Source organism: Rana temporaria, chromosome 5 (genome assembly GCF_905171775.1).
Source record: "Rana temporaria chromosome 5, aRanTem1.1, whole genome shotgun sequence".
Classification (NCBI taxonomy): Eukaryota; Metazoa; Chordata; class Amphibia; order Anura; family Ranidae; genus Rana; species Rana temporaria.
The window spans coordinates 167,626,314-167,647,075 of record NC_053493.1 but is presented as its reverse complement, the minus strand read 5'-3'; the positions used below and the strand labels follow the sequence as shown (position 1 = coordinate 167,647,075).

The window sequence follows — 20,762 nt, the reverse complement described above, 5'->3', positions numbered from 1 at the left end:
CCGTAGCCAATCGGTCCCCTCGGAGCTAGGGTGGAGGCGCCGCCATTTTCGCTAAGAGACTCATCCACGGATACTGTGGCCGGAAGTGGGAGCTCTGGAGAATAGAGGGCATCACTGCCAGCCCATTCTCATGCGCCGCTCCTCCTGTGTCACTCGATGTGGATCGAGGCTTCTGAAAACCTCCATTGGCGCTGTGGACCCAGTCACGCGACTGCTCTCCTCCTCCAATCAAAAGCTACACTCGAGGAGAGGGCGGAGCGGGAGGAGGAGAGCAGCCAAAACGTATGGTGTATGTGGAGGGATTTGGGGGCTTAGATTTACACTGATAGTGGCACGGGGCGAGCAGGTGTTTCATGGAGTTTGGAGTGTGTTGGCCGCTCTGTCCCACAGCCAGAAGAGGCGGGGCGGCCGGCCTGATACCCTCCAAATGGGTGACACCTGGGGCGGACTGCCCGATCCCCGCCCCCGTTGAAAAAAAAAAAAAAAAATGAAAACAGATATCGGCGTATAGCACGCAGGCACGGTTTACTGTTTTCAGAGGGAAAAAAAGTGTGCGTTATACACCGATAAATACTGTATATTGTGCGTCACCTGTTAAATGCCGTCAAGTCTTGCATCCCTCTTCACTGGAAACAACTCCCACCAACCATAGCGAGCTGGCTTCGAAAAGTGGAAGATATAAATAAGATGGAAGACTTAATTCTTACAGCACAACAAACGTGAGAAATACTAAAAAAAAAACCTGGGGGCTTTGGAATCAGTTTGTTCTTTCTGAAAAAGGAAAGGCCCTCTTCAGATCATAAGTGCTACAACTACGAAAAAGAAAAAAAAAAAAAAAATAATGATGCGATTCTCATTTTAGCCAGAATCGTGCAGCTCTAATGTACACTTACTGTACCATCTTGCCTAGGTGATGTTTTTAGAAGCTTGGCTTTTTTTTAGTTATTTGTAGTCAGACCAATTACACTGACAAATACACATAAAAAGCGTTGCAAAATAAAGTCTTACCTCCCCAAGTTGAGGAACATTTCTTCTTCTTTTAAATAAACCCTATTAAAAAACTTCAGAAGCATAGAACGCACTGACAAGTGTAAGTCTCTTTGCTGATATGTCATATAAACGGCTTGAATCAACTTCTCTGTAGCCACTGAAATATACAACGAAAATATAAATGGCTAAGGTCAGTTAAAACTTAAGTAAAATTATATCACATCCCTTCATCAAAGTTGATTTACCAGTAAAAATGGATACTGAGCCATATGAAAAAGTGCAAACCATTACCGTGTCAAAATGGGGCCTTGCCTCTATTGTTATGATCAAGATCGCACTATGAAAGCCACAAAACAGTGGGCCACAGAAGACTAAAGACATTCATTCATTACAACTTCTATGAATGCAGCTTGGCGGAAAGGGTTGGCACAGTTAGAGCCCTTTCACACTGGTGCGTTTTTGCAGCGTTTTCGGGGTAAAAATAGCGCTATTAAAACGCTCCCTATGCATCTCAATGGACCCTTTCACACTGAGACGTTGCGCTGGAGGAGCGTTGAGAAAAGTCCTGCAAGCAGCATCTTTGGAGCAGCTTTTGAGCGCTGAAAAAAAACGCTCCAAAAACGCCCTTCTCCATTTAAAAACACGGTAAAATCGCGGTAAAATAGCTGTGTGGCCAATTTACACCCACCTTTAGTCAAAAAAAAAAAAAAAAACAGTTTTGGTTTAGAATGAAATTATTTATATTTACATATTACCTACCATGGCAGAATTAGATTTTTTTGGCCATTTTTCAGAGAATATGAATAAACACAAAAACTAAACATACATACACACATATTTGGACTAAAATAAAGCAGGGATCGAGACTTGCAGGTTCAGCAGGTACCGGACAAATTTCAATACTTGCATTGGCAGGCTGGTTGTACAGAAGTTCATCACCAATCAAGTTCTGTAAAATCAACCTGTTGGATTTTCCCCGCTCAATCAGGGTCAACAGCTTTAGCCAGCAGTGCTAATCAATGTATTCTGGCAGTATTTAACCACTTAATCACCGCCCCATAGCCGAATTACGGCTACAAGGCGGTTCCTTAACTCTGGGAGGACATGCATGGACATCCTTCCAGAATCGCGCACACAGGAGTGTCCGTGACCGCCGGGTCCAGAGGACCTGGCGCATCACGGATAATTGCCGCTGATAGCGGCTGTTTATCACGTGATGGCTCCGTCCAATGACGGAGCGATCATATGTAAACAAACTGGCGTCATTTGATGACGCCGGTTCCTTCCTCCTCTCTCTGTACCGATCGGTACAGTGTGAGAGGAGAGAGCGGGTGTCAGCAGCGCTGTGGGCTGGATCTGTGACTATTGCAGTCACAGATCCAGCCATCTCTGCAATACCCCCCGCGCAATACTTCGCAATACCCAGATATTGGCACCATAGCTTGTGGAAGCTATAACTGTCACAAAGACCAAATAATATTCACCAATTTGTACTTATTTTTACCAAAGATATGTAGCAGTATAAATTTTGGCCAAAATTTATGAAGAAAAATTACAAATTTGCAAAATTTTATACCAGAAACAAAGAAAAATAATTTTTTTTTTTACAGAATTTTCAGTCTTTTTTCTTTTATAGAGCAAAAAATAAAAAACCCAATGGTGATTAAATACCACCAAAAGAAAGCTCCATTTGTGGGGGAAAAGGGACAACCATTTCATTTGGTTACAGTGTTGTATGATGGAGTTATTGTCATTCAAAATGTGAGAGCACCGAAAGCTGAAAATTGGTCTGGTTATTAAGGGGGTTTAAGTGCCCAGTGGTCAAGTGGTTAACCACTTCCCGCCCGGCCTATGGCCGATTTACGTCCGGGAAGTGGTTATGAAATCCTGACAGGACGTTCTAGAACGTCCTGCAGGATTTCATGCCGCGCGCGCCCGTGGGGGCGCGCATCGCGGCGATCGGTGATGCGGGGTGTCAGTCTGACACCCTGCATCTCCGATCTCGGTAAAGAGCCTCCGGCGGAGACTCTTTACCACGTGATCAGCTGTGTCCAACCACGGCTGATCACGATGTAAACAGGAAGAGCCGTCGATGGCTCTTCCTCACTCGCGTCTGACAGACGCGAGTAGAGGATAGCCGATCGGCGGCTCTCCTGACAGGGGGGGTTAGCGCTGATTGTTTATCAGCGCAGCCCCCCCTCGGATCGCCACACTGGACCACCAGGGATGCCCACCCTGGAGCACCAGGGTGGGCAAAAAAAAAAAAATGACAGAAAAAAAAAAAAAAAGCATAAAGAAAAAAAAAAGATGCCAGTCAGTGCCCACAAATGGGCACTGACTGGCAACCTGGCAAAAATCAGTGCTGCCACCCCAGTGTCCATCAGCGCCACCCCAGTGTCCATCAGTGCCACCCCAGTGTCCATCAGTGCCACCCCACAGTGCCCATCCATGCCCAGTGCCCACCTATCAGTGCCCATCTGTGCCACCCATAAGTATCCATCAGTGCCGCCCATGAGTGCCCATCAGTGCCGCCTATGTGTGCCCATCAGTGCCGCCTATGTGTGCCCATCAGTGCCGCCTATGTGTGCCCATCAGTGCCGCCTATGTGTGCCCATCAGTGCCGCCTATGTGTGCCCATCAGTGCCGCCTATGTGTGCCCATCAGTGCCGCCTATGTGTGCCCATCAGTGCCGCCTATGTGTGCCCATCAGTGTCGCATACCAGCGCCGCCAATCAGTGCCACCTCATCTGTGCCCGTCAGTACTACCTCATCGATGTCCATCAGTGCCATCTCATCGGTGCCCATTAGTGCCGCCATATCAGTGCCCGTAATTGAAAGAGAAAACTTATTTACAAAAAAATTAACAGAAAAAAATAAAAACGTAATTTTTTTTCCAAATTTTCAGCCTTTTTTTAGTTGTTGCGCAAAAAAAAAAAAAAATTGCAGAGGTGATCGAATACCACCAAAAGAAAGCTCTATTTGTGGGGAAAAAAGGACGCCAATTTTGTTTGGGTACAGTGTAGCATGACCGCGCAATTGCCATTCAAAGTGCGACAGTGCTGAAAGCTGAAAATTGGCTTGGGCGGGAAGCTGCGTAAGTACCTGGTATGGAAGTGGTTAAACTGCATCTGAAAATCATAACAGTTACGTTTTATACAAAAGTCGTCACAGCATGCAACTGACATCTATTATTGAAAAGCTTTGCATGGTTATTTAAAAACAAAAATTGTATTCAAGAAGAAGCATTTGCACATAAATAGAAAATCTCACCTCTGTTAATATGGATATGCAAAAGTCTGTTTGTTACTTCAAGTAATCGTTTTAATTGTTTAGCATTCAGTTTCCACCCACTAATCAACTTTTCAGTCACAAAGGTCCTTATCATGGCTAGCCAGTCTGAATCCTCTTGCAGGGTTGAAGGATTTGCCAAAGAGACCATAATGTCACATAAAGTTAAATTTAACAAAATATAATCCAAGCCGTTATAAGGAAGCAATCCATCTCTATTCCTAAACAAAAAGAAAACATGTGCTATAATTGAACTATTGTTAGAATATTTCAAGAACGTCATCTTTAAATAACAAATGAATTGTCGTTACGAATGCTTGGAACACAGAAACGCATAGCATACCTAGGCTCAATTTATTACTTATTCTGCCAAAGCACATTTAAATGAATTCTAGCAGGGGGCCTAGGGATATTGATTTACATCTACAGAAACCACTGCTCTAGGTTCCCACTAGCATCAGCCTTGAGATGTATTTTCTTTGCAAGGATTAGTCTTGTAATTTTATGCTGGTGGGGAAATTGGAGGGTTTAGCCAGAGCTGTTGATTGGCCTACCAGTCCCCTGTGCCCCTTCAGAAGAGATCTTGTGACAAATGACCTGGCATTTAGCCACCCAACCAATCAGAAAACAATGGTTTCTAAAAACAATAGAAACGTGTTTAACCACTTAAAACCCGGACCAATATGCAGGTAAAGGACCAGGCCCTTTTTGCGATTCGGCACTGCGTCGCTTTAACTGACAATTGCGTGGTTGTGCGACATGGCTCCCAAACAAAATTGGCGTCCTTTTTTTCCCTACAAATAGAGCTTTCTTTTGGTGGTATTTGATCACCTCTGCATTTTTTTTTTGCGCTATAAACAAAAATAGAGCGACAATTTTGAAAAAAAAATACAAATATTTTTTACTTTTTGCTATAATAAATATCTCCTCAGTTTAGGCCGATACGTATTCTTCCACCTTTTTTTGGTAAAAAAATCGCAATAAGCGTTTATCGATTGGTTTGCGCTAAATTTATAGCGTTTACAAAATAGGGGATAGTTTTATTGCATTTTTATTAATAATTTTTTTTTTTACTACTAATGGCGTCGATTAGCAATTTTTTTCGTGACTGCGACATTATGGCAGACACATCGGACAATTTTGACACAATTTTGGGACCATTGTCATTTTCACAGCAAAAAGTGCTACTAAAAAATGCATGGTTTACTGTGAAAATGACAATTGCAGTTTGGGAGTTAACCACTAGGGGGCGCTGAAGGGGTTAAGTGTGACCTCATGTGTGTTTCTAACTGTAGGGGGACGGGGTTGGATGTGTGACATCATTGATCGCCTTTCACTATATCAGGGAACAGACGATCAATGACAGCGCCACTGTGAATAACGGGGAAGGTGTGTTTACACACACCTCTCCCCGTTCTTCAGCTCCTGTGACCGATCACTGGACTCCGGAGGCGATTGGGTCCACGGGTCCCGCGGCCACGGAGCTTCGGACCGGGTCGCGGGCACGCGCCCCACAGCTGGGCATTTAACGTACAGGTACGTGATTGTGCCCAGCCGTGCAATTCTGCCGACGTATATCGGCGTTAGGCGGTCCTTAAGTGGTTAATACCTTTTTTTATCATCAGTTTATTAGACCAAGTTTGTCAGGAAAGATGGGCATTAGTTTGATAGCCAGCTTGGAAAAGTACAGGATTATTTCTACTTAACCAGTTGTGGACATTGAGTGTATGAAGTATGCTCAAAACACTAATCAAAGTACCCTTGGTGTACAAAATACATCATTGTTATCCTTGTTCAGAAGCTTTATATGCAAAATTATCAATTAATTATTTGCACATGATATGAGTTACAGCAATGATACCAAGTGAAAACATTGCCACACCAACAATCAGATGTTTTTTTGGGGGGAGATTCAGAATGCAGTCACCCACATCTCACAAGAGCAGTGCGATTCAGCTGCGGGTGAGGAAATCAATGCGATTCCCGCACCCACATCTCACACTAGTGTGAACTGAGCCTGACCAAGCATGACATGGAACTTTGTTTTGCAAAGGGTATACTATACAATGCAAGATCTGTGATCACCAAGAGGTGGATCTGCAAACATCTATAAAAGTTATAGCTAAACAAATAGTGTCTATAGACAAGAGACATGTATTCTGACTTTAATATTGGTTTTGGTCTTATTTCTACCATATCTCTACAGTAATCCAGCATGAAACAGCTCCAGAACACTGCCTCTGTACAGGATTGACTGATCTTGTCTTTACAGGCAGCCCATGGTGGGATGATCTGCTAGATCCCACTCAGCGCCATTACATATACTGTGCAGCACAGTAATTTCACCGCTTTTACAAACTAGTCTCTTGTTGCAAAAACATCCGACGCACACAAAGAAGATTCATACCCTTTGTGGCTGCTAAGGAATATATTTAAAGTATTTACCTTCTACTCCTTTGTGGGGGCGCTAATCATCTGGGCATCAAAGGGCATTAAGACTTTGGGGGATGTCAATACTCTCCCCAAAATTTGTTTTCTGCGGCTTTACCATGCTTGTACTTCTCAGTTTGTTCTCTTACTGTTGCAAGGTTAGAGTCCCTTTAGAGGTCCAAGTCCCTTTTAAAAGCTCACCATATATCTACAAGGCCTTGCTCCACCCTGCCCATCAAATATTATTCAAATGCAGAGAGAAATGTTCTTGGGATCTTGCATCTCTGGACAATAAGGACGATGTCTGGGATTATCTGTTTTAACACTTTATCTCTCAACCAGAGACAGGCTCATACAAATCAAATTAGTTCCCTGCAGCGACCGCCACTGTGGCCCCCATGAGATATGCCTCATAGGTGGAGCTTCGGGCAAGACTTTGCTTGGCCTTTTATTACAATTTTATGCCAAAAAGCTATAATCCTTCAGTGGAAATATCAAGCTCCCCTTACTTTGGACAGATGGAAATCACTGATAAAACTATTACGGCTTTATAAAGCCGCTTCTAGCAGTAGGGGATGTTACACAAAATTTAGCAAAAGATGGACATGGTGGCTGACGTCCTTGGGCTCAGCCGTCCAACCCTGAAGCTTTCTTTCGATGGGTATGCCACTTTGAATAGTTCTGTGATCGCTCTTCAAAGGGTTATTAACCTTTTTCAGGTTTCTTTTGTCCCTCCTTACGATTTTTTTATTTTATATTAAGCCCTAATTTAGCATATGCTCTTATGCTATTCATTAAGGTTACTTGCCCTCTGTCAATACTAAAGGTTGAGGTTGCTCTTTGTTTTACACTCAAAATCAATCAATAAAAAAGGAAAATAAGGCGTTTGTGCCCAGCTGAACAACTGAGCATGTTCCAAAATACAGTCGAGTGAATCCAACTGCAAGAAAAACAAACACTCTCGAATTTTGCAGTTTTCCACAAACAGGGAAAAAAAACACACACACACACACACACACACACACACACACACACTGAAGAAGATCAGAGAATCACACACACACACACACTGAAGAAGATCAGAGAATCACACACACACACACACACACACACACACACACACACACACACACACACACACACACACACACACACTGAAGAAGATCAGAGAATCACACACACACACACACACACACACACACACACACACACACACACACACACATTGAAGAAGATCAGAGAATCACTTTAGGCAGAAAAATTATCCAAATGTTCTGTATCTGCCGATTCATAGATTGCATCACTCAACTCACTGACAGTTTCAAAATGTATTGTATTACCCTTTCATGAACTTTTTCTTCTGTTTCAAAATATCTTGTGGGTTGTAAGGAAAATGCTTCATGAAGTGATGCTTGAAATCTTTAAGATAATTCTTCCTGAGCCAACCATCCTATTGTGGAAAAAGATATTATATGAAATGAATAACCTGGTTTAAAGTCACTTGTCTAAGCTAATGCCCCTCCTCTACGAATACCTATTATGTTCAACCTCACAACTTTTCCATTCTAAAACAAAATTAAAGAATCCATGAAAAATTAACTGCGATTTCCATGGAAAACAAATGGCAGAATGCCAAAGATACAGCTGACTTTTTCAATACAATACAAAGTGAATTGTACATATACACTAATATTTTGGTCCACAAAAGCAAGAAATGTGTGGAGATGTACCTGGGTAAATCCTTCATGACAACCCATAGGTTCTTAGACCACATACCAAGCGTGATTGCAGGAGCCACCTGCATGGTACCGACTGTCCGTTTTCTCCCAAATACGTTTCCGACAAAAAATAAAATTGAAAGTCAGCGGCTACAAAAAGAGCTGCTGACTTAACAAAAGTAAAAAACCCGGCTCCACTCCACAGCGCCGGCATCACTTCATGCCAATTGTTGTAAAATAGTGGTCGTTCTATTAAGAGCCCCTTTCCTAAAAAATATATTGTATATATTTTTATTTTTTTTTCAGATATCTTGTCTCTATGAGATCTCTGTTGTCATCAGTACTACTTATCACAATTGGACTAATCTGTGCCCAACTACATAAAATTAAGTTAATTTATAGTTAAACAGTCACCACTACCCCACGGCATCAATTGTAATTCCAGGCCGCACTACACCAGTCGGCATAGCACCTGGAGCTACATGCAGTGCTAATTCTGTTGAATGGGTAGGTATTTTCTAGGGTTGCAACGGATCAAAAAAACTCACGGTTCGGATAATTTTTCGGATCACCACCATATACAGTCCCCCACTGTAATGTCCACATCATCTCCCCCACTGTAAAATCCACATCATCTCCCCCCACTGTAATATCCCACATCTCCCCCCACTAATATCCCACATCTCCCCCCACTGTAATATCCCACATCTCCCCGTCAGCGCGCCGCTTTAGGGAGCTCACCTAGGCAACCGCCACTTGGTGTACCAAGATGGCCGCCGCTCCAGAGCTAGGCCGAAGCCACGACCTTTCCTATGGCCGCAATCCGCGTGATGTGCCGATCCGAACGCGGCGACTCGTTCGGATCAATGATGATCCGTTGCACCGCTAGTATTTTCCCAATCTCGGCCTCAACAATGCTCCTTTTCCTTGCCCATGATGGGCATATGTATTGTATATTTTTTGCTTTTTATTTATATTTTTTTGCCTGTTTCTATTATGTTTTTTGTGATTGTTTCTTGTTTTTAGAATGTGCTATGGTAGTCTCATCCTGCCCCAAACGCCCCTGATGAAGGGACCCTACAGTTACCCTGAAACGCGTCGGGCTGAATATCCACAATTACCACGCAATAACGATTTACCACTGTATCTTCTTGTTTTTATAAATGATATCATTGGTGATGTTTGCACCTGATCAACTTTTATATTCTTTATTAAAGCGGAGTTCGGGCCACAATTTCACTTTTTAAATATAAATACCCCTGTAATACACAAGCTTAATGTATTCTAGTAAAGTTAGTCTGTAAACTAAGGTCCGTTTTGTTAGGTTGTTACAGCATTTAGACACTTTATAAAATAGAATTTGACTGGGGCCATCTTAAGTGTGGGCATCATGAAGCCAGACTGTATGACTTCCTGGATTTCAGCCTTGCAGATCTCGCACATGCTTAGTGCTGCACAAGCAGTGTAATAGGTTTCAGATCAGGTTTCAGCACCTGTACTGTCCAAGTCACATGATTCTTTGAGACTGGGGAGTGCAAAGACTCCTGGAAAGTTACACCCACTACATTCCCAGGAGTCTGTGCGGTGAAGCTTAAGCACCTAGGTGCAGGAAGAGGGAAGATTAACTATTCTGCCTAGCAACAACACTTTGAAGGCATCTTAAAAAAAAAAAAAAAAAATTCTTAACCACTTAAGCCCCAGACCTTCAGGCAGCTAAATGCCCAGGCCAGGTTTTGCGATTCGGCACTGCGTCGCTTTAACAGACAATTGCGCGGTCGTGCGACGTGGCTCCCAAACAAAATTGGCGTCCTTTTTTTCCCACAAATAGAGCTTTCTTTTGGTGGTATTTGATCACCTCTGCGGTTTTTATTTTTTGCGCTATAAACAAAAATAGGGCGACAATTTTGAAAAAAAATCTATATTTTTTACTTTTTGTTATAATAAATATCGGCCAAAAACACATCTAAAACATTTTTTTCCCTCAGTTTAGGCCGATACGTATTCTTATACCTATTTTTAGTAAAAAAAAAAAAAAAAAAATCACAATAAGCGTTTATCGATTGGTTTGCGCAAAATTTATAGCGTTTACAAAATAGGGGATAGTTTTATTGCATTTTTATTAATTATTTTTTTACTACTAATGGCGGCGATCAGCGATTTTTTTCGTGACTGCGACATTATGGCGGACACTTCGGACAATTTTGACACATTTTTGAGACCATTGTCATTTTCACAGCAAAAAATGCATTTAAATTGCATTGTTTATTGTGAAAATGACAGTTGCAGTTTGGGAGTTAACCACAGGGGGCTCTGTAGGAGTTAGGGTTCACCTAGTGTGTGTTTACAACTGTAGGGGGGTGTGGCTGTACGACTGACGTCATCGATCGAGCCTCCCTTATATAAGGGATCACTCGATCGATACGCCGCCACAGTGAAGCACGGGGAAGCCGTGTTTACACACAGCTCTCCCCGTTCTTCAGCTCCGGGGAGCGATCGCGACGGAGCGGCTATAAACAAATAGCCGCGCCGTCGTCCCGGATCGCTCCCCGAGGGAACCCGACCGCTGCATGTAGCGGGGGGGGGGTCGCGATCGGACCCCCCACCCGCTAGAAGGCAAGGACGTACATGTACGCCCATTTGCCTGTACGTGCCATTCTGTGGACGTACATATACATGCGGCGGTCAGGAAGTGGTTAACCTCCCTGGCGGTATGATTCTTTCAGAAAAAACATGCTGAAAGCGGTACCATTATTTGCAAGGAAATTTGGCGTTTTATATTGTAGGTCTGTCATTTTTAGAAATAACTCACTTAAATCTGACCAAACAAGCTTCTAATAGGCATCCCGGGTATGACATTTTTTTAAAAACAAAAATTATAAATTATAATATAATAAATAATTATAAATAATTATAACAAATAATAATATAATTATAATAAAAAATATTCAATAATGTAATCAAATCAAAATCACTGAAATTTGCTCAGTTGCAGAATTGTTGCTGTCATTATTTTTTTTTTTTTATGACGAATTTCCCCACAAATCGCTATCGCACAATTCTGCAAGTGATTATAATTTATTATCGCTGGTTTTTAGCTGATCTAAAACTATTTTTGACATAAAGGGACACTTTTGGTTGCTATGGACAATCTACAGTTTGCAGGGAGAAAGAAACGTTTTTATTATACAAAATGACATGCATGACACAGGACAGACCACTAGGGACAACGGGGGTGTGTTTTTTTTACATACAGTACTGTAATCTATAAGATTACAGTATACTGTATGTATAGTGTTTGTTTACTTTTTTGAATTTGGCGCCGTTCTCCGTCCCCGTGCGTCGTAACGTCGCAGGGAACGGAGATCGGCGTCACACGGAGGCACTGTGTGAATCGAGCGAGGACCTGCTCGCTCACACAGCGCGGTGGCATCGCTGGATCCAGGGACAAGGTAAGTAAAACTCCCTGTACATCCAGCGAGGCGAGCCCGAGTCTGACTCGGGGTTACCGATCCTAGCCCAAAAATCTCACCCCGAGTCAGACTCGGGAACACCGCCCAGGAGGTTAAAGGACTAATGACATTTTTTTTTAAAACTACTGATGTAATGTTATATTTATGGGTGGAACTCCACTTTAATACTAATCAGATAATTTTCTGTTTATATCCTTCTTGTTGCCTTCAAAGTCCCTAATACTTACCTTGGGGGATATGTGTTCTTTTGTTAAACATTTCCTTCACAATGTATGTCTAGTATGAATTCTAAAAAAAATCAAACTTTCCTCTCTCAACAGAACAACCCACATATTGTCACTACGACTAGCAGAAAGAACGCACATATCAAAAATGCAATGAGATCAAAAAAAGGAATTGGGCAATAAGTACCATTTTCTGTGATTCATCCTGGTGTTCACTAAGCTTCCAAAGGAGAGAAATGATGCTCAGCACCTGCTGCAGAAGATGATGTGCTACAGGTTTTAGCAAGTTTTCAGAACTATCACAGATGTTACTGGGTGACTCCTCAACCCAGCATTCAATCAAAATTGGAATGACAGCTTGGATGAATGCCTTTAAACTATATGAAGATGAGAGACCTTCATCTGTGTTGCAAGATATACCCACCAATGACCTAGAAACATAAAAAATAAATACAGGTTAGAGATTTCACTGTGAAGATAAGATGACTAAACCCAACAATTGAATCACCATTTTAATAGGGTCAACTGGGTATAGGATTCTGTATGGAAGTTTTTTATTTGTTGAACTATATGGACTAGTGCCTTTTTTCACCCTCATTAAATATGTAAAATAAGTCATGGCTAGCATGTTTGTTCTGGAATAGTGCAAGAAATATGAACAAGCCTAAAAAAAAATCTGAACATAGAAATGCCCTTTGGATGTACAATATTACTGTCATTCTGTCACAGCCTGCCTTTACAGTGGCCCCAGATATATAACCAAATTTTACTATAACATAAAATGCAAAAATATTCCTAGACAAAAGAGAAATCACTTAGTAGGTAAATGAACTGTTTGTTCTTAGACTTGATTCACATATATGCAGTGTGGGAAACGCAGCAAATCCTGAGCGTTTCCCACACCAGGCTGACATTCCACTCCATTCATGCGATCTGCCAACGGTGTCAACATTAAATTAAGGACACCACAAAACAGGTCGCAAACCATAGTACGATTGCAAAAATCAGATCACATGGCTGTGAACACCCATGTGATCCGATTCTGGTGCAGCAAAAAAAAGAAGGAAGAAGATGCCTGCATCATTTTGTGGTGAAGTGTGAATTGAGCACATACAAAATAAAATGGCTCAAAGAATCGCATGTGATTTGAATAGGAATGCGGTGCGATTCCTATCCAAATCACAATCGGTGGCCCGCATCGCACAAATGTGCACCCAGGCCTAATGTGGAGGCTGCCACTGCAGACCTGCTTCTGAAAAAATGCTGGTTTTGCCATTTCCAAAGCAAGAATGATAGATCAGAAATATTGGGTTGCATACTTGTTCCTCATTAATAACTTAAGGCACTGAAACAAAGGCGTTAACACATCTGTATGTCAACTAGCCATTCTCACCCAGGGTTCATTGAACTCATCTCATTGTGCCAGCATAGTTCCAGGGCTAACACTTTACAGACAGTAACAAAAGATCAAGTGACATGCTACTGGATCTGTGAAGGTGGCATTCTTCTTTCAACATACAGTGCTGTTGTGGCACTGCGCTAGAGTTAGACCTTTTTGGTCGAGTTTTACAGTCTTTATAGTCGACACTTACAATTTCCCAAATGTATGCAACCCTAAATGCTGTTTATTGGGTGTATTTAAGGACCTAGACATCACTACAGCATCCACAGTTTTTGGGTCTTTTGCTATATTATGCTAGGAAAATTATAGCCCTCCAATGACTTTTCTCTGAACCCCCGAATAAAGGATTTAAGAAAAAATTAAAACAAAACCTTGCCTCTGCACAAGCTGGCCTATGAGGCTAGAGGTCAACCAGAGAAGTTTGATAACATTTGGGGACCCTGGTTAGATACACAGGTCACTGCAGACTGTCCTTTCCTTGATATCAGATTTCACACCGTACTTTGTGCAGTCACACTGCCCGTGTTTCTTACATGGCCACCACAGGGTACAATAAATACAGATGGAACACAAGTGACTTGTTTTTGGCGCAAGCCCTCCAGTTTATTGTGATTAGACCATGGATGTGCACAACAATGACCCTTCTTTCAAAAGATTTTTGTATGACTTACGGTTTTGTTTGTGTTAAATGGGAGTATGGTGACATTCTGTATGTCACCACGGTCTTTAAAAAAAAAAAATCTCTGTGAATGTGTTTATTTACGTATACTCAAAAACAAGTTAAAAAAAAAAAAACACACACAAATGTAAAAGGACATTTTTTCTCTTACCTACCATGATTTCAGGAAGACTCTCTGCCTCATTCTTTTAGACCAGCAATGAGCGGGCATTTTTCCTCTCGCTGAATATAGATGTAAGTGGGCACTTCTCTAACACATAAAATAAAAGGAACCCCTCTCTGAATAGCAGTGTGAAGAGGCATTTCTCCACAGATCATTGTAAGGGAATCTTTTTTTGAAAATTACTTCATATTATACGGCACAATTATTGACACCAAAGGGTATATTTCTCAATTGCTCTAGCCATGAATTTATATTTATTCTTTTAAATTCATAAATAGGACTTGCTGATCTTGCCAATGTGATGTAAGCTATAGATATACATTTTAGCAGGGGTTTTCCTTAAAACGATCTCAAAAGATCCTTTTGGGATAAGAAGGTTGAGAACGGCTGGACTCGACAGTGTTATTATATACATACACACATTTTGTATATACACACACACACACACACATTAATTCAGCCTGTTCAAGTAAGCTTTGACACCAAGCCCACGTTCACATTGTAATATCGCATGCCAAATTGGCGGCTATTGTCAGGAATGGCACCGTCTGAATCGTTGCGGCGCCGCACCGATTCCCAAAAGTAGTTCCTGCACTACTTTTGGCGACTTCAGGGCTATTTGAATAGACATCTGTGCATGGACCCGCACAGATGTCTGTCAAATCGCCCCCGAAGTCAGACTGCATTGTTCAGCTGAACTACACGATTTCTAACCCGCCTCAGTGTTAACCTGGGCTAAACCTAGAAGCTGATTGGTTACTATGCACAGTTGCACCAGATTCTGCATGCACAAGTTTTAAGTAAATCATGTAGTGATACAAGGGGAATAATCTGGACCACTATGAAGTAATTTTTAGGATGGGCACTGCGAGACCACTTGCTAATCTACGCTGGTATAAGACCAAGGCCGACAGTCTTGGCCTATTGTGGTGCCAAGGCCAGGATTTTCTCAAGATGAGGTTTGGTATAGGGATTGGCAAGATTCTAACAGTAGTATATGTACTTGGGTAAATAAGTCATTTTCTGTGCATATAGACCCTTGACAAGGATTTAAAAGAAGAGGTGAGCTGAATACCAAGGTTTGGCAAAGCGGTAGACCAGGTAAAATTATGATTTCCTCGTATCATTTCAAGTTGGTCAGGATTCAAGTTTCATTGCTAGGCTTTGAAGGACTTTAAACCCGCTCCGCATTCTACTCCTATACATTCACAGCCTCCGTTTCTAAAAATCTTTATTTACCCAAGACTCAAGGTCTATTCCCTCCGATACAGTCTACTTGTTGACCCAGAGTCATACCCCACAGCTTAGTATTACAAAAGGTGGCAGAGCTGGATTTATCATAACTGAACACTGTATTGAGCCATTATCAAATCTTCCCTCTGTCTGCTCTAGTGCTTACATTCAAACTGCAATAATCAACTTGCCAACACTGCACTCTTCATACTCTTACCTTTCTAGACAGGGGATTAGTTTCCTATGTTTCCATTTAACTGCTTCTCCACCCTTTGTATGATAGTCGCTGGTGTACTGCAAAGCTTCATGCCTGACCCACTTATCTTTTCCCATCTATACCTATGGTCCTGTCCAGGTAGATTAAATATCACTTCTATGCAAAGGTTGCTAAAATAAAAATCAAACTGATCTTTTTTTAGTCATCTCAAGAAGTTGAATAAAAAGAAACCTGTAACATGTAGGATGCTACTGCTGACCTTTTGAAAATTCCAGTTAACTAGGTGTCTATAGCTCAATACGCAAGTCTCTGATGCGCAAAACACAGCTTTTGAAGGCAAAAAATGAGGGGAATGATCTGAAGCTACCCGCGACACACCTCCACTGCTAATGTCAGATACAACAGCATAAAATATTGCCCATGGAACTTTGAGTGAGGTGAGCATGTAAGCCAATAATTGTAAACGTAAATGGTAAGCATAAGCATCAGTTTATTGTAAATTCAGAACCATCATCATATATTAAAAACACAGACATGAATGCAGCACAATGGTAAAATAATAGATAGATAGATAGATAGATAGATTCACGTTTGTTGCACTGATGGATGTAGAACAAATGTACAAGCATCTAAAGCTTGACACATTTTGCAAGCTGCTGCTTTCTTAGTATGAGTCGACTAGGCCAAAGTCCCAAGCGAAATGATCTCCCAGGAGGAGGCAGTGAGGCGTGTCTAACCCGGGAGCTGAAGGAGTGAAGTCAGCCAGAACCAACCGGTGGACGAGTGGATGGTGAAGGCGATGCAGGAAGCAAAATAGTGTCCCTAAATGTCCTTCATCATGAAGGCTTACACTATGCATATGTACTCTTGAAAAAGTGAGCAACAGCACCTGAAACGCGTTGAGTTTTAGATACTTGTATATTTGTTTTGCAATCAATGCAACAAAATGTGAATGTATCCATTATTTTACCATTATGCCGTTTTCAAGTTGGTTGGCATTCATGTCTGCGTTTTTAATATATGATGATTGTTCTACATCTCCAATAAACTGTGATATTACGCTTACCTTTTACGTTTACAATTATTGGCCTATGTGCTCACCTCACTCAAAGTCCCATGGTCATTATTTTGTGCTGTTGTAATGAAGGCAAAACAAACGATTTGTAGATTTGTTCAAGGTCAGTTATGTAGAACCGCTTTTGTTATTTTTACCCTTGAGTAATCCTTGAAAGGAAAATAAAAAAAAATAAGTCTCAAGGAGCACATTTTTTCTTTTTATTTTTGTCCAGCACTTGGTACGTTACTCAATGCATTGGTGTTCAGGGCAAAGCTCACCAAAGAATGAAAAACTTCCTTTACATTATAATCTACACTGGAACAATTAGCTCAGTAGCATTGGGAAAACTGCTTGGGAAAAAAATGCTGATAACTCAGCTTTGCAGGCACCCTTTCATAAGATTATTCAGGTCACAGCAGTATTAAAGTAATACTAAAGACTTTTTTTTTGCTTATGTTAAAATAAAAAAATGAGGTTATACTTGTCTGCTCTGTACAACAAGTATCCAAAAAAAGGTTCCCGAACCTCCTCCTGGCAGTCCCCTGCCTGTGCTGTCCACTCCTCCTGCCAACTTATAAACTCATGCCAGGCTGTGTGCATCCACAGACACACACAGCATTGGGAAGCCACACACCCCTACTTCCTCCTCAAAGGAGGCTGACTAACAGCAGCAGGAGCCCTCTGTCTTCTGTGAAAGAAGGTAGGGAGGGCTCAATGATGCAGCCAAGACAGCGCTGGAGCAGTGACAGGAGTAAGTGTTTAGGGATGGCGATGGGAAGAACAAGTAGCGTGGCATTTTTTTCCTTAATGCAAAGAATGAATTAAGGTAAAAAAAAAGAAAAAGAAAAAAAAAAAAAGAAGAAGAAGATTGAGCTTCAGCGGCAGTGCTCCTTAACTTGACTCCAATGTCCAGTAAGAGATACTGTAAATACCTGCCAAAACATCTTCTGAATGCAGCCAGGGCCTGCATCCCCAGGATATGGAAACAATCACCACCTACTGTGCCACAATGGTTTGCCAGGGTGAATGACATAACCCCCACGATTTATACAGTACTTAAAGTGTTTGTTAAACCAACACTTCATATTCCTCATATGCACCTACTGTACCATGTACTTGTATGAGAAAGTAATCTTTTTGTCTTTGTATTGCTCCCTTTGTGTGAAATCCCTGGTGGCCCTCTGCTTTCCTATTACAAATTGACCACACTAAGCAGGAGAATACACTGTCATCAGTTCTCTAGCTATGTAAACCAAAGCTACCAGCCCTTCCCCAAGCACTCGGCTCTTATGGAAGCAGATGTGATTTGAAATTTACAAATATAACCAAACAATGCGAGAAGTAATGTGCAGATCTATCATGCACCTCCCTCGCAATCAAGCTAATAAAAGCTAGAGCTGCTACTTGATTCCTGTCACAAGAACAGATAGACATAGAGTAACAAACAACATACAAGCAATATATATATATATATATATATATATATATATAGCAGCGCTCCTTATGGAATTTAAATGCTATTATATGACAGTCCAAAGTTCATTTGAAAAGCCTATGGTAGAAAGAATAGTCCCAAGCAAGATGTTCCGTGAGAAAACTTAGAAGAAATCTCAAATAGAGACAATCCAGTGATATCCTTAAAACCGCCAGCACTCATGCAATGAGCAAGTAAAACTCTTACCAGACAACGCTGGATATTAAGCGTTGTATCATAACTTAAATCACAGCAGGGGTTAAATCCAATCCAATCCTCATTAGATATCCACTCCCATGTGAGAAAAGAAACAGACAGCGGCCCATAGCATAATTCCGTTTGATTTAATGATAAAAAACAATATATAGTAAAATGTGCACTTACACTTTAGAAGAGCAAGTCAGGCAATACAGGCGACGGCATTCATCATACGATCGAATCACAAAAACGAGAATCCAGGGCGGCATCCATCACTCGGGTTCAAGTTTTGTTTCTCCCGCTGCGCTGTGTGAACACATGCCAGTAGCGATCGACGTGATGACGTCGATATGATGGCCAGTCGTACCAACCAACCCAGTGGTTGGATTTAACCCCTGCTGTGATTTAAGTTATGATACAACGCTTATTATCCAGCGTTGTCTGGTAAGAGTTTTACTTGCTCATTGCACGAGTGGTGGTGGGTTTAAGGATATCGCTGGATTGTCTCTATTGGAGATTTCTTCTAAATTTTCTCACGGAACATCTTGCTTGGGACTATTCTTTCTACCATAGGCTTTTCAAATGAACTTTGGACTGTCATATAATAGCATTTAAATTCCATAAGGAGCGCTGCTGTAATATATATATATATATATATATATATATATATATATATATATATATATATTATATATATATATATTTTTTTTTTGTTTGTTACTCTAGTTCTCTAGCTATGCTTGGAAACTCAGTGTACTCTTCTCCAATGATTAAACTTGTCCCGATATGCCCCTGCTGCACAGCTATTCACTGTGAAGCTCAGTGCTCTGTTGTTTCTCCTCCCCCAGCTCTTATGCGGCTGATAACAGAGGGAATGTGATCACTTATAAAATAGAGAAAACAAAAATGGTTTGTAAATCATTTACAATAACTTTAAGCCAGCATGTCCATAGTAATGTATTCGGAAGAAAAACTAAGCAATGACAACTTACATTTTCTTCTCAGTAAAGGAATGCTATGCAAGATGATGGGAGGGAGGACTCCACTGTTCAGTGTCAACATAAATAGTTACATTACAGAACACACATTTTTATAAGAATATTTACACCATTTAAAGATGGATAAATGCATACATACCTCAGATGAAATGAGTTTTTACTTAATTGCGTTTGCCCACAATCAAACAACCTAATTTGGTGCTGACCAGCTGCATGGTCTTGCCAAGAGATGTCTACATTTGCTTTTACAGTAAACTCATTTTCATTGCCATCATGAAGTTCCTCCTTGTCAGGGTATCTTTCAACAGCTCGTTTCACTAATGCCTGAAGAAACTTTTTTAGTCTACCCAGTACACTTATCCTCCACTTCTGAGATGTAATTTTCCTATTAGGATTTACAGACAGTGTCCAAGATGGTGCCTTATCTGTGTTTTTTATTTCTTTAGAGTTCTGTTGGTGGGAAATAAGTTCCAAGAAATTGTTCAACAACATGCTACTACGATCAATAAGCAAGTCAGGATATTCTTCCAAAAGGATATCTAGGATCTTCAGAGAGTCTTCTTGAATCCCCAGCATTATATGAGTCATAGCAGAGGAGAGGTGAGCACTTACAAGAGGGAAAAAAGGGGCAATCCTTTCTTGAGAAATCACAGGTGCCAAATGCTGCAAGACCGATATTGTGGCTGACCGAACCATAGAATCTTTGTCGGTGAACACAGCAGTCACTTCACTCATTATATTTGAAATGTGCGTATCAATTAATGAAGGATGAGTTGACAGGATTTCTTTAAGACCAACAAGTGCCCCATGTTTAACACCAGAATTGTAGTGGTGCATTTGTGAAAGGATATCCTGCAAAAAGAAAAAGAACACAAAACTGAATCACTAGCAACCAGAATACATTCCTCTGCATAAGTGGATAAACACAGTTTTTTGTAACATTTAAGCGACTATTAAAAACAAGGCATGTCTTGTTCAGCTTTCAAACAAAACACACATATAAAAGAATCTGTTTTGAGATAAATATGTGGATGCCACTAATAACCTCCACCTGAAAGTACTAGCACACTAGCATTAATGCTGGTCTTTTGACTTTACTACCTCACCTGGAAAAGGCATGTTCAAAAGAAGATGGTAGCAATGGCAGGCAACAGATTTCCTCATGAATAGAATTGCTTTAATTTCTGAATCATTAGGCTCACAAAGGGTCCTAAAGGAAAC

At 41.1% G+C, this 20,762-nt stretch overlaps 1 protein-coding gene across 1 annotated transcript in view; it reads right to left on the bottom strand.

The window, feature by feature from the left end:
- TEX10 (testis expressed 10) overlaps window positions 1-20,762 on the bottom strand; it is an 89,258-nt gene that overhangs the window by 65,902 nt on the left and 2,594 nt on the right. Inside the window, exons 2-6 of the mRNA XM_040353339.1 lie at window positions 19,681-20,393; window positions 12,308-12,551; window positions 8,049-8,158; window positions 4,261-4,499; window positions 1,009-1,147 (exon numbers count right to left, since the gene is read on the bottom strand). Coding sequence (XP_040209273.1) covers window positions 1,009-1,147; window positions 4,261-4,499; window positions 8,049-8,158; window positions 12,308-12,551; window positions 19,681-20,393 — 1,445 coding nt within the window. The remainder of the gene's footprint in view (window positions 1-1,008; window positions 1,148-4,260; window positions 4,500-8,048; window positions 8,159-12,307; window positions 12,552-19,680; window positions 20,394-20,762) is intronic.